Source organism: Camellia sinensis, chromosome 7 (assembly GCF_055761805.1).
Source record: "Camellia sinensis isolate YWXY chromosome 7, ASM5576180v1, whole genome shotgun sequence".
NCBI classification, from domain to species: domain Eukaryota; kingdom Viridiplantae; phylum Streptophyta; class Magnoliopsida; order Ericales; family Theaceae; genus Camellia; species Camellia sinensis.
In genome coordinates this window covers 185,965,947-185,979,829 of record NC_138967.1, presented here as the reverse complement: position 1 = coordinate 185,979,829, position 13,883 = coordinate 185,965,947, and the positions used below count along the sequence as shown (strand labels likewise).

At 35.4% G+C, this 13,883-nt stretch overlaps 2 protein-coding genes across 7 annotated transcripts; one reads left to right on the top strand and one right to left on the bottom strand.

The window, feature by feature from the left end:
* Positions 1–3,154: 3,154 nt before the first annotated feature.
* LOC114318493 (uncharacterized) lies at positions 3,155–9,744 on the top strand. Of its 6 annotated transcripts, none has more exons than XR_014336548.1 (7): positions 3,155–3,310; positions 4,122–4,230; positions 7,641–7,706; positions 7,786–7,893; positions 8,513–8,592; positions 8,741–8,821; positions 9,554–9,744. XR_014336548.1 is itself a non-coding variant. In XM_082880102.1 (5 exons), exons 1-5 carry the CDS (start codon positions 3,273–3,275, stop codon positions 9,665–9,667), a joined length of 435 nt encoding a protein of 144 aa, XP_082736228.1. In that variant the 5' UTR covers positions 3,209–3,272; the 3' UTR covers positions 9,668–9,744. The 6 variants fall into 6 exon arrangements, 1 of the variants encoding a protein (XP_082736228.1); XR_014336550.1 differs by having other exon boundaries at positions 3,156–3,310; positions 8,487–8,592; XR_014336549.1 differs by having other exon boundaries at positions 3,158–3,310; positions 8,391–8,592.
* Positions 9,745–11,191: 1,447 nt separating this feature from the next.
* On the bottom strand, positions 11,192–12,849 carry LOC114318532 (uncharacterized). Its single transcript, XM_082880112.1, has 2 exons — positions 12,778–12,849; positions 11,192–11,874 (listed from the first exon to the last, which is right to left on the bottom strand). The coding sequence occupies exon 2, from the start codon at positions 11,848–11,850 to the stop codon at positions 11,431–11,433; it is 420 nt and encodes a 139-aa protein (XP_082736238.1). The 5' UTR covers positions 11,851–11,874; positions 12,778–12,849; the 3' UTR covers positions 11,192–11,430.
* Between the last annotated feature and the right edge of the window lie 1,034 nt (positions 12,850–13,883).

Here is a 13,883-nt window from a genome sequence, read left to right as displayed (position 1 = left end):
CCCGGTACGCTCTGATACCAAGTTGTGACGCCCTCAAAATTGTAACAATAAACCCATCAGATAAAACATGCATTTACATATAAACTAACCACATTCCTTTATTACATTGAGTTTCATTACATAAGTATTACATGTTAACATCAAAACAAAATGCCCTACGGGCTTACAGCTTTCCAAGTTAACACTTGGTTTCAACAAAGAGTACTAACTCGTTTACACATTAAGCCCTTGGCTTGAAATTACATGTATTACATCAAAAGTTAAACAACTACACTATGTCCGCCTCTAGCCTCCCAAGCTATGTCCTTGGAGGTGGCATGCTTCCTGTACCTGAAAATGATATTCCCATATAGGGTGAGCCACAGCCCAGTAGAAATACACTAAACCAACCATGGACAATGACTAAAACGTTAGCAATTGATAGTTGGTCAACACTGATACAATCACATAAATTACATATTTATGTCAACGACTTACAAGTCCCATTTACTTTTCATTTTCCCTTTTTCAACAGATAAGCATGCTAGCTCTATCATCATTTCCACAGATATGTATAAAAACTATATCTCACATTCAGATAAGCATAAAAGCTATATCCACATTCTCAACAGATATGTATATCAACAATATCCACAGATAAGCATACAAGCTGTATCCACATTCTACAACAGATATGTATATCAACAATATCCACAGATAAGCATACAAGCTGTATCCACACTTCACAAAGATAAGCATATGAGCTCTATCTTCACTTCTCTAGACAAGCATATGAGCTCTGTCTACGGAGTTCATCCCCTATCTCCTCCCAATACCTATCCGGTTTAGAGGTACATCCCCTATCTTCCCCTAAACCGCGGAGTACATCCCCTATCTCCTCCTCTACACACAACGTATACAAACACAATGGTTCTATATACAATCACACAATACATACACTTAATGTATTCAATTAACCGTCAAGTTCCATGACACATTTCATTGATTAGTTTCAGTTTACCTAATCATCATGCACTGTCTACAACAATCACGACTATCCTCCACCGATAGCCCAAAGCAGTTATTTCTAAACAGAAAATAAATGCACAATGGATATTCAATCAACATTTCATTTCTTCATTCTTCTCAATTAATTATCCCAATTAATTAAACAATGTAATTAGGTCAATTCCCATAATTAACATTTCAACCCTTAGGTCCCATTTTCATCAATGATTCAACAATCATTCCATTTCTCTATGCCAAACATGCATCTAGGTTTATTATGAATAAAACCCCAGCTTTTGTAAAATTACACAAAAGCCCCAAACTTTCTCAAAATTACCAAACCAAGCCCAACATCTCAAAATACCAAAATTTAAAGACAAAACCCATAGAGAGGAGTAGGATATCCCTACCTCGAAGTTTAAGCCAAAAAGGAGATGAAGACTCCAAGATCAACTTGCTCCAAATCCAAACTTTTTCAGATTAAATCGAAGCTCTCAACGCCCTCTATCTTTTTAACAAAGGCCCTAGGCTAGATTCACACCTTAGGGAGATCAAATCTTAGAGAGAGTATAAGTTTAGGGAGAGAGAGTGTCGGATTAAGGGTTTGCTCAAAGAAAAGAAGTGAAAAAGTGATGTTTTAGACGCTGCTGTCCGCTGATATAAAACACCCTCGCTCGAGCGAAGGCTTGGTCGCTCGAGCGACCAGACACAGAAAACTCTCGCTCGAGCCAAGAAGTTCTCGATCGAGCGAAGAAAAACCCAGACCGCTCGAGCCACGGAAAGCTCGCTCGAGCCAGGAAAGGCAGCTCTCAGGTCCAGAACCAGGTGCAACTGCTCGCTCGAGCGAGCCACTCTGGCTCGACCCACCAGCACGAACCCACTCTCGCTCGAGCGACCAACTCCTCGCTCGAGCGAAGGTCCAAAATTCTGGGCAGCAACACTAGGCTCCCAAACACAACCAACCTGAAACAAACCTGCCCAACGCATCTTATAACTCAATATACAAAGTAAAGAGGATGCAAACTAGAAAATAAACAACTACCAACATCCACGGACACATGTCCGGATCACTGTACAACAAGGGTAAACCCGGGATCGCTATAACGATTACCACAACTTCACCACTAATCTCATTCGCTATCACCATCATCACCATTATCACCTCTTATCCACCACCTTCACCACTACTGTTGCTCCCTATCCTGTACCACAAAAAATTAGTTCTTGATTTTTAGTAACAAAAAAAAATGAGTCGCAGAAAAATATTTTTCATTGATGACAAAAAATTAACTTTATTTTAATAAAAAATATTTTTTATTCAAAAAAAAAAATAATAATAATTTTTTATTCATTAAAATAAGAATGAAACAAATAAATTTTCAACCTTAATAACTAAAAGAAAACGAAAAATAAAAAAATAAAAAATTTCATTAACTATAAAAAAAATTATTTTAACAAAAAATAAAATTTTTAAATATTCATTTGTAATAGAAATAAAAAAAAAAATCCATTCACACAATCCCCCCTCCCTTTTTTTTCCATTCCCGCTCAGGGTACCAAAACCCCCCCAATCTCCCCCCCTCGGCCCGCCTTTTTTTTTCCATTCCCGCTCGGGTTACTAAAAACCCCCCAATCTCTTTAACCAAAATCCCTAATCTCTTGAATCAAAAATCTCATTCAACCAAAAATCCCTAATCTCTTCTTACGGCTCTCTCTCTCCGGCGAGCGGTGGCAGACAACGGTGAGCGGCAGACGACGTCATCGAGCAACGTGCGACGACTACGAAGTTCCTCATTTCTTCTCTCTCCTTCTAGACCCTTTGAAGCCTCCTTGCCTTCCAAGTTCGTACAAAACGCCGCGGTTTCATCCGAGTACGAGCAAGAACAAGACCTATTGAGCGATGCAGAGGAACCCAGTTATGTTTGATAATGTTTAGCTCATTGTTTTTTTCTAAATTTATATTTAAAATTTCAAACTATTATGTATTATAATTTTAAAATTTTGATATTGATATTCATTGGTAAATGACAGGTGTTTGAAGGAAGGGGCAGAGGATTTTATAGTAAACCTGTTAAATGATCGGACGTGAAACGTTTGAAAGATAAGTCTTCGATGATGATGATGTCCATGTTCTTGTAAAGGTATTAAGCAAATTCGTATTTTTTTGGCATCCATTTTCATGCACATCAAGTGTTTGATTAAATGTGTCAATGGGTTTGTTTTGTCTGTGTTGATAGGCACTGCAGTGGATGGTGGAAGGAGAGCTCTGTAATTTCTAGGATTGGATGATGAGGAAAAGAGCTATGTTGGGTTTGATGATGATGTTCATTTTTTTTTTTTTTTTTTGTGTAGAAGAAAATGCTTTGCTTATTTTTCCTCTCTATTTTGTGTGTTGATCAAATGATTCATAATAATTCTAGAACATCAGGTGAAGATGATTTCACTTTGGGACCTAACTGTGGTACCCACTAAAACACCAAACAAATGTTATGAAAAAAAAAAGTATCTGAAAAAAAAAAGAAGCAGCATGTTATATATGTGTTTTAAGACCCACCTTCAACAATGAAACCAACCTTCAAAAAAAAGTGCCATCCTTGCTGGGGTTTGTTGAATTTGATTAACTGTGTTTACCTGTTGTGTTTATCAAATTTTGAGGTTTATGATAATGGGTCGACGGTAAAGAAAAAGAAAATCAAATTCCTTGTTTTTGGTTTTGGAATTTGATGTGTTGTTTTCTCATGATGTCAGGATTTGGGGATGACAGTTACAACTTTGATTGATAGTATTTGGCATAAATAGATGCGTTAAAATGTCTGTAACGGATATCAATGCTTGATGCGAAGCTGGCATAAGCATTAGTGTAACATTTCTTAGAGTGCGCCCATTTTTAGGGATGCACACCATAAATTTTTCCTTTAATATTATGTCTTACTTTATTTTTTATTCATGAATTGAAATATGATAGTTTATATCAATTACTAAAAAAATTTATTATCATTCTCACCCCTTCAGATAGGAAATTATAGTTCCATATCCTTGTTTATGTATAGATTATTGGCTAAGGTTATTGAATTGTGGGTCTTTTGATTTTGATTTTGATTTATTTATTTTTGGCTTTATTTTTTAATTTGTAGGTATGAGTCGGCAGAGGATTGCGCAGATGATGATGATGCTAAGATTGGGATTAGTCAGTTGAGGAAAAGTCTCCTAGAAAAGCTGAAAATGCATGGTTCGTTTGTCAAAGTAAGACATTGAACATTGTTTTGCTTTATTTTGTTTCCTTGCTAGTTATTGGAAATGATCAGGTCCTGTTTGTATCATGATATTAGATCAATGAGACAATTCTTTTGTTCCATATGGCGAGTCTTGAGGCTACTACAACTAATTGCTAGACCAAACAACAACAGTAATGTGTTTATGTGCATGAGTGAGTGTGGTTATTTAGAATAACAATCTAGAAAACTGGAACTCAAGATCTAGCACTTGAATTCCTAACCTCACTTAAAAAACTGCTAGTAGGCTAAGTGTGCTTCTTATATATTTTTTGATAAGTTAACTTTATTCCTTATTTTATTAGCAATGTTGGTTTTGATCAATTTTTCTAGTAAAAATTATTTCTTTTGAAGATTGGGGTCCGGATCCCAAAAAAAAAAAGTAGAAAAAGAAAAACAGTTGGGTTCTGTTAGACTACTGGTTGTGCACGACGATAGTTGCTGCAAGAGCATTGAGTGCATGAGCCATTTTCTTCCTGGATGATTTTTGATTGCAAGTTGTTGTTGTAGCATTGGACATAGTGGGTTTGAGTACCGAAGATAAAAAATGTTTACAAGCTAGTTGTAACTGTAGAGCTAGTTATATGTGTGGGAGAAATGTAAGAGAAATTTGAGTGCATAAAGATAAAGAATATTTGTCTAAAAGAAATTTCAAATGCTTCTTTCAATTGCAACACTATTCTGCAGCTTGATCACTGAAGCTTCTTGGGGAATGGATAGATATGCAATCAGTACCATTTATTATGGGCTATTAACTAAACAGTTCACTTGTTAATATGCAGTCTGTTTGGAGATTTTAATTCAACTATTGCCTTCATGTATCTTTGCTAATCAGTTTTGCGAAATTAATTTACACTAATCAGATACCTATACATGTAATTATTCTTCTCATGCATATAATGGTAAGGCTGAAACACTGTGCCCTTGATCACCCATGTAAAAATCGCATCGAGCAACATACTCCTCTTGTATAACCACAACTTCCTTTCCCCTAAGATTCGACTCCCAATGTCAAAAAAATTGGAACAAACCCTCGAAATTTTGTCCAAACCAAAATTCCCTCCTATTTTTTTTTTTTTGACAAACCCCTGGACCTTTTCTTCAGACCTAACATTTGGAGAAATTACGCTCTCTCTCTCTCTTTCTCTCTCTCTCTCTCTCTCCAATCATCGCTGCTGTCCATTGCCACAACCATCACCACATCCAGTAAGTCCCACACCTTTCTCTCCTATTCTTTTTTATTTCGAACAACTGATTTTAACCCTCTAGGTGTCACTCTCTGTCAAGGGATCCTACACTTCCTGCCATCGTCTCCACCACCTTCGTCTCCACCGTCATCTCCAAATTAAACAACCTATTGGATAACGCCCAACCCCCTGCAGAGACGACGAAACCCTAGATGTATTCGAGCTCGATTACAAACTGGTTTGTACATAGTTCATAATTGCCCAAAGCCCTTACTTTTACTGTATTATCTTCGATTTGTCTGTGCTAAGAGGAAATTTTCAAATTTAGGGTTTTCAAGTAGAGGATATGGAATTTTTTGTATGATTTAAGTAAAAAAAATCGAAATCCATCTTTATTCAGTCCCATTTCCTTTGAAGAAGACTTGATTTTGTTTTTCCAGGTGTAATTTATGAGCTTAGGTTGATTGTTTGTGTTATTTAATGTTTTTGTTTCTCTCCCTTTCTCTATCTCCATTCTATGAAACCCTAGACCGAAATCCCCTTCTTCGAAACTGCCCCTTTCACCTTTGTGAACTCGCTGGGTTGGTTTATAAAATTAGGAAAATATGATTTGAATAGGTTTAGGTTTTTTGATGTTTGTTAGTTGTGTTGTTTCCATATGACGCATTCAACAATCCAATTACGTTGGTTTTTTGTGAATGTGAGTCAACTATATAGGACTAATCAAAGGGCATTCGTTACTCTCAACTTGTATGCTAGATCTGTGTGATATTGAATAGGTGTTGCTAAAGAGTGGTTAAATGCTTTTAATAATTTAAATTTAAATATGGATTGTTTACTTACTTAGTTTACTATGCATGAAACCAGAATTTTGTTTACCTGTCATTGAAAGTTTTCACCTGACGTGAATTTCACATGGCCTGCAATTTGAATTTTTTAATTTCTGGGAAACATACCCTAGTTGAGTTTCAATTTAAAGTTTTGGGACCTCGATGTTGTTAAAGTACATCATTTTATTATATTGCTCAGTAATTGCCAACAATTTGTTACTAGTTTCGATTGGGACAAACAAAGACAGGCTTACATTGAATTTATTATATTAACCTGCTAAGATTTATATAGCTGTAGGTCTATTTAAGGAATATCAAGAATGTAGTTGAAGTTGATCACATAGTTAACCTACAGTAATTATTAAAAGTTGGAGGAAAACCGTAGCTTAACCAAATCAAAATATGTGTTTTATATTATAATGCCAGGTAATAAACCTTATAACCGTGTACATGGAATAGATGGAATACTGATACATGCATAATTACCAATTACCATCATATGGTCCCTTTGTACAACTGTTATGTGGGTGTACTGTTTGATGGTCACACCTTTGTTTTCAATTAAAATTTCACTCCTAACCAAGTTCACGTGCGATATTAAGGTATCTCACTGACCTATAAGTTGCTTTAAGGTCCTACTTTCTCAATACCTGATGTGAATATGTAGAAAGCAACTTGCAACTGTAATTAATTGTTCTGTAGCATCCCCATTCCTCACGAATGACTGTAAAAGTTGTTCTGGTCTATTTTTGCTGAAGTACTAATTCTGTACAATGCATGCAAAGGTGTTCACAGGCAGTGATCCTATATTTTATCAGATAATTGATTGAACGATGGTTAAGGACCTAACATGATAAGAAAATTTTATGACCATTACCCTCAATTTGATAATACAATTTATTGTATACTTGATTGCCCCATGGTTCTGGCATGATATTCTTTGAAATTTTTGTTTTCTTATTAGTAGAGACAGTGACCAACTTTTGCTCTCTTTTATGAGCAACCAGAGGGAATATATTTCTACTACAAAAAGCAGAATTGGGTTTTAAAATCCTCAGAAAAAAACGCCTACCTGTGTTGTTTGTAATAAACATGGAGTTTGAATAAGTCCTCAGTTGTCTGTTAGAAAAACTCTTAAACTGTCAATTTGAATTTATTTTATTTTATTTTATTTTATAAATATACAGCTTTGTTTTGACTTTCATTCTACAGGTTCTTCTCTTTAATAAACTGTCTAGTTTTAATCTCTTTCAGATGAATTTTATTGTTCCAATGATCTATAGCAATTTTACAAATGTCGAAAATCATAAAGTATAAAATTTTCAATTCACAAAGACTAGTATAAATATAATTAATTATTGCAGGTGGTTGAAATCAGTAAGGGGAGTAAAGTGAAGTATGAACTTGACAAAAAAAGGGGAATGATCAAGGTAATCATGCATAGTCAGTCATTAATCTCAGTATCTGTTTTTGATCGTTAATGGTTGCTGAAGCCAATGCACGTTGCAGGTTGACCGTGTGCTTTACTCATCGGTTGTTTACCCCCATAATTATGGCTTCATCCCTCGTACTCTCTGTGAGGACAATGACCCCATGGATGTCTTAGTTATCATGCAGGTGTGCTGTTTGATATGCATTTTTTCACATTTGCAAACATTTGCAGACATTTGCAGATTATGCATGCAATATTGGTTTTCATATTACGGATATACCGAAAATTTTGAGGCTTGATAAAGCATAAATGTAGCAAGTAATGTTTTACATGAAATAATTCAGAACCCAGTGATCCTGTGAGAGAATGAGCACGCTTTGGGAAATATTTTCTATTGAGAATAGTAGAAATAAAAAGCTAGTCAATGAGGTGTTTAGGCAGGGTATTTTAAAAAATAAAAAAGCCCCAGAAAAATTAAGTCTATTTACCTTGGAATGAACCTTAGTCATGTTAGATTTTCAACTACATTGTCGTATAATTAAGGGGAAAAAGGTTCATGTCTTGCTTGGTGGATTTGTCAGCATTTCGTTTCATTTAAATTAGACCCTGAAAAATTATATATTTTCGGGTGTCCTATGTAATGAAATTTAGCAGAACCCATAGTTTTATCTGTCATGAACAGATTGTAGGACAGCTGTTCCAAGTCATGTAAAGATAGTGATCACAGTAATCAGGCCACAACTTACCTCTTACATGAACCACATTATTTGCTTTCAAGCTTTCTTAACCACCCAAGGACAATAGTATTGCAGCCTTGCACTTGCACCTCATTTGGGTGGACAGCCCACATCGATTGGCTGAGATCCGCCGCTTCTTTGAGGACTGTATCCTTCTAAAAGTTTTAGTTCATATTGTGCAATTGACTCTGCGTTGTGTAACAATTTTTTCTAGTCTATACAATTCTTTTCTTTAAGGAAAATGGGTACAAAAGGAATGTATCGAAAGAATGTTATTCTCTTAACGAGTAATTAGACAAGAAAATGAGAACAAGGAAGTTGCAGTTAACGATTTTCTGCCTGCCTCAGATGCTTATGATGCGATCCAGTATTCCATGTAAGTGACGAATTTTTACGCCCTTTCAGTGTTCTTTTCCCATCTTCCTTAATTTGCACAGTATTAGATTTAGATGGACTAACCAATACAGCAATGGATGACACATTATTAATGAAGTTTTGGTTGAACTGAATTTGGTAGAAGCCACTCGTGGCGCAACCCTAACTAAAAGGGCTTACCTTCACTGTGTAGCTATTTTAATAGTTTAAAATACAAAATTAATTTAGTTTTAATAATTTATTTATTTATTTATTTGGTAGGATAACCCTTGGCATCTCTCTTTTAAACAGAACTTTATTTTTAGTTACGTATCTTGAGATTTAAGAGAGAAAGCCATCGGGTTCATCATATAAATATCATAACTATTCAATTGTCTGGTATATATTGTATATGTTAGCTTATGTGATGTTGTTTCCAATATCAGGGTGTGTGACCCAATGCTGTCTTTGGAAATCATCCATTCATGCCCAAAACAATAGTAGCTTATCAGATACATTGCATAAAAATGTTTATACTATTTTTATTCGAATTTGGGACAATTAATATAGTTGTTCCTGACATCTCCACATTGTATTACGGTGGCATCGATAGATCACATCTATTTTATATTTTTAATATTTGGAGTTTCCTGTTGGACTTTGGGAATTTCATCAAATTTGTTGTTGTGCTTGTCATCAATCTCATCTGGCATGGATTATGGTCTTAATCTCATTGTGCATTTTGCTTCTATAGGAATCTTTACGCGGACTACATCGTGGAGAGCCTGAGGCGGTAGTTTGTTTGCCACACATGTTGGGTGGTGGTGATATGCTGTTAGTATTATATAGGCTTTGTTTGTTATATTGAAGAACTCTCTTTTATGTTTTGAATGATGTCAACTTGAGAATTGAATTCATTTTATAATCCACAGATTTCTTCTCTCAGTGCTCCAATTCATTTGAATTCCTTTTTCTTTTTTTTGTCCATTGATTAAAATTTCTTTACAAAGTTGCTCCTTTTATTTTCCCAAAACGAAAACCACATGTGATTTAAGGCAATTATTGACAAGATATTCCAGTGTTTCATCCTTATAATATGTGGAAGCTTTGGAAATCAGAGAATTTCTCTGGACCAACTCAATTTTCTCTAAAGCAGAGCACTAATTCAACTCAGAGAATTTCTCTGGACCAATCCAATTTTCTCTGAAGCAGAGCACTAGTTCAACCCAGAGAAAATTGAGTTCAAATTAAAGAATTTTTCTGGACTAATCTAATTTTTTCTGAAGTAGAGCACTAGCACTCATTGTTGTCTAGAGAAATTTGAAATTTTCTCTGTGATGTATCCAGAGAAATTTGGAATTTTTTCTGTGATTTGTCCAGAGAAATTTTCTGGATTGAATTTTCTCTGGATTGATGTTGAGAGACTTTAGACATTATGAAAATATTGAGTGTCTTTTATGCTGTAAAATCTTAATACCAGGGACCTTAAAAAAAATTCCCCAAAAGAAATTTAATGCAAAGAGAAAAAAATACGATTTTTTTAAACAATTGCCGAATATATATAAATTTTATTAAAAATAATTATCTTTTCACAAACCAAAAGTAAAGGTAAACACATGTTTACACTGGCTAAGTTTTCAAACTAAATTTAAATAATTTACTTTTTGAATCAATAAGCTTACATTAGTTTTAAAATTATAATTTGAGTGTGAAGTTATATTTTGAATTTTTAAATTATGATTTGAAAAGAGAAAATTTGTTTGATTATAAGTTTTAAAAATAATTTTGAAATGATTTGTAATTTTTTTTTTTTAAATTGATTGATGTATAAAATGTGAAAGAATGTGAGAAGAGAGATGAGAGAGAAAAAAATAATTAATTGATTGAATAATAATAATAAAATAAAGAGAAGATAGGAGTTTTTAAAATAATTTTAATTTGTATTTTAAAAATATGTTTAGTTAACATTTTTCATCCCAATTATAATTTAAAAACATAATTGAGTATCCAAAAGCAAACCAAACCTTATCTAAGTTATTCGAGCTCAACTCATTAATTTGTTAAAATCTTGTTCAACTCATATCAATTTGTTAAAATCTTGTTTAATATCAACTCGTTAGGTAAATAAATCAAACTTAACCATAATTTAACAGTCGTTAAGTTATCAAATCAAACTTGAAAAACTTAACACACAACTTGCCTTTCAGCCCTAATTATATAACCCAATATAGTTCCAGCTTTCCGAATAGAGAACTTTTCCCACTGGCCGAACAGGAGCAGGAAAATGGTTTATAATAAACTGTGGTCAAAATTCCAACACCAACCACACATGAAATAACATAAACCAGGAACACCCACCGACTAGAATCGATGAAGAACAGGAGCACGACAATTTCCTTTAAACTAGGAAAAAAGAAAGGCCAGCTTAGATTGTAAAAACTCATCTACAGACAAAACCTGAAGTTTGTGAGGATGTCAATGCAGATTTACCAATAGCAGCACTGCAGAAGAAAATTGTCAAAAGTTTCCGAAGTACTATAACTACAGTCAACAAGACCCTAAAACAGTACTTTATTTATTAACACCATGAATGAGAAGAAAGGACTACTCGGTGGTGATTGAAGATAAGGCTCATGTAGCCTCTGCAATGGAGAAATGCAACTCTCTGACAGATTTCTTAAGGAAACTACTCCCACAATATGAGTTTGGGCAACCAACACCAAAACACCCCGATTCACCGCAAGGCTCATTATAGTCGACCACTCTGTCATCATTGTCTAGCGTTTGGTAATACTTGTTAGAACTCCCACCGTGTTTTCGAACATGTTTCTTGTCCTTACTGCTGCTCCCTTTAGAAGGTTTGCCCTTCTGCTTGTTCTTTCCGTTCTTATAATCATAATACCTCTTACTTTCACTCTTGGGCTGTGGTTTCTTGATCTTCCCAGATGTGGATGTAGATATTGATGGAGGAGGATCATACACATCAGGCGCCCATCTGACGGTCAGTTTCTCTGGAGGTGTCATCCCCTGTTTCTCACGGCTACCCTTCATGGCAGATACTAGCTTTGAAGGAGTCTGCAAGAAAGCAAAACATGAAGAGAAAAGAATAAGCAGAACTGTCCAAAAAAAAATGTGGCTCGAGGAAGATACTAGTTCTCATCATGTACATTCAATCAGCTATTGGTCCATGATTGTACAGCCATTACATAAAATTCCAAATATAATTATATCTTTGGTTATCACCAGCTTCCACACAACAATCTAATATAGAAGCCAAGGGTAAAAGAAATTTCAGCCAGCCTGAAATGATGTCCAATGTCTCCAAAATTTAAAATGTTTTGCTTAGATTTTCTTTTTTCTTTTCAAAAGAAAAAAGTTGATAAAAGAGAAAACTAGAAAGAATTGGTACCATATAAGTAACGATTTCAGTCAACTAGTGGCAACTTGCAACATAAATCACACGCTTAACATACAATGCAACTTCCAATCAATTACGGGTTACTTGGACAAAAATGCATTCATTATAGTATCGTCTACCTAAGATATATTAGAATTGTAAAAAGTATCTTAACTAATCCGGCTCGGGTAGAACGAATGGGAAGGTGGAACACACTTAAGAGGCACCTAATACACACATAAATGCTTCCCTCAGAATGTAACAAGATTCAACCCCAACTGCCTCTGGCATGCATACCCTACACTTGTAAGAAACTGAAAAACACGCATTGAAAATAATGATCAAAATCCATTAACTACTTCCAAATAGCATCTGTAGTAACATCCTAACTACAATTAAAGCATCCACCTAACTACTGCCCAAGTACTTGCAAATGAAACGAGCAACTTTTAAGACAATTGATTATGTCTTGAATTGCTCCAGCATCAAACTCACATGATAGGAATCCAAGCATCATGACTTGGTAATAATATGAAGAAAAAAAAAAACATAAAATGAAAACAAATATAGTGCAAACTTACAGGCAAGGAAATGGATTGAGGGCATGCAGGATTAACAAATTCATGGCCATTTTTCTCCAATACTGCAGCATTTATGTCTGATAACAAAGAACATCTATTTTGTATATCTTATTGAATAATCATTGAGTACAATATATATAACCTAAATGAAATAAACCCTAATAATCTAATAGACTAAACTACCCTAAATAACTAATAGAAAATACAATACAATAATCTTCACACCCCCCCTCAAACTGAGGATGCGAGTGCAGAAAGCATCGAAAGTTTGCTAAGAAGAAAACGAAAACGAGCAACAGTATGAGTCTTTGTAAAAAAATCGGCCAACTGAAGAGAGGACGGAACAAAAGGAAGAGAAATAGTGCCAGCCTGAAGATGCTGTCGGACAAAGTGACAATCGATTTCAACATGCTTGGTCCGCTCATGGAAGACTGAATTATGAGCAATCTGAACAGCACTCTGATTATCACAATATAACGGAGTCGGATCAGAAAGAGAGATGCCCATATCAGAGAGAAGCCAGCGAAGCCAGACTATCTCGGAAGTAGCATGAGCCATGGCGCGATACTCAGCCTCAGCAGTGGAACGAGCTACAACAGACTGTTTCTTACTTTTCCAAGATATGAGAGAATCACCAAGGAAAACACAAAGACCAGAAGTGGATTTGCGATCAGAGATGTCACCGGCCCAATCAGCGTCAGCATAGGCACGGAGAGTCAAGTCCGAAGAGGCGGATAACAGCAGACATTGCAACAAAGTGCCCTGAAGGTAGCGCAGAGTACGGAGTAAGGCAGCCCAGTGGGTGGAGCGAGGAGCAGAAACAAACTGACTGAGAATGTGCACAGCATAGGAGATATCCGGACGAGTAACGGTGAGATAAACAAGGCACCCAACCAACTCACGATACAAAGTGGGATCCTCAAGAGGAACGCCATCAGAAGCAGAAAACTTAGCATGCAACTCAAGAGGAGTGTCGACAAACTTATCATCAGTGAGATTGGCACGAGAAAGAATATCACGAGCATATTTAGTCTGAGAAAGAAGATACCCAGTAGGAGAAGTAGCAACCTCAATACCAAGAAAATATCGAAGAGACCCCAAATCTT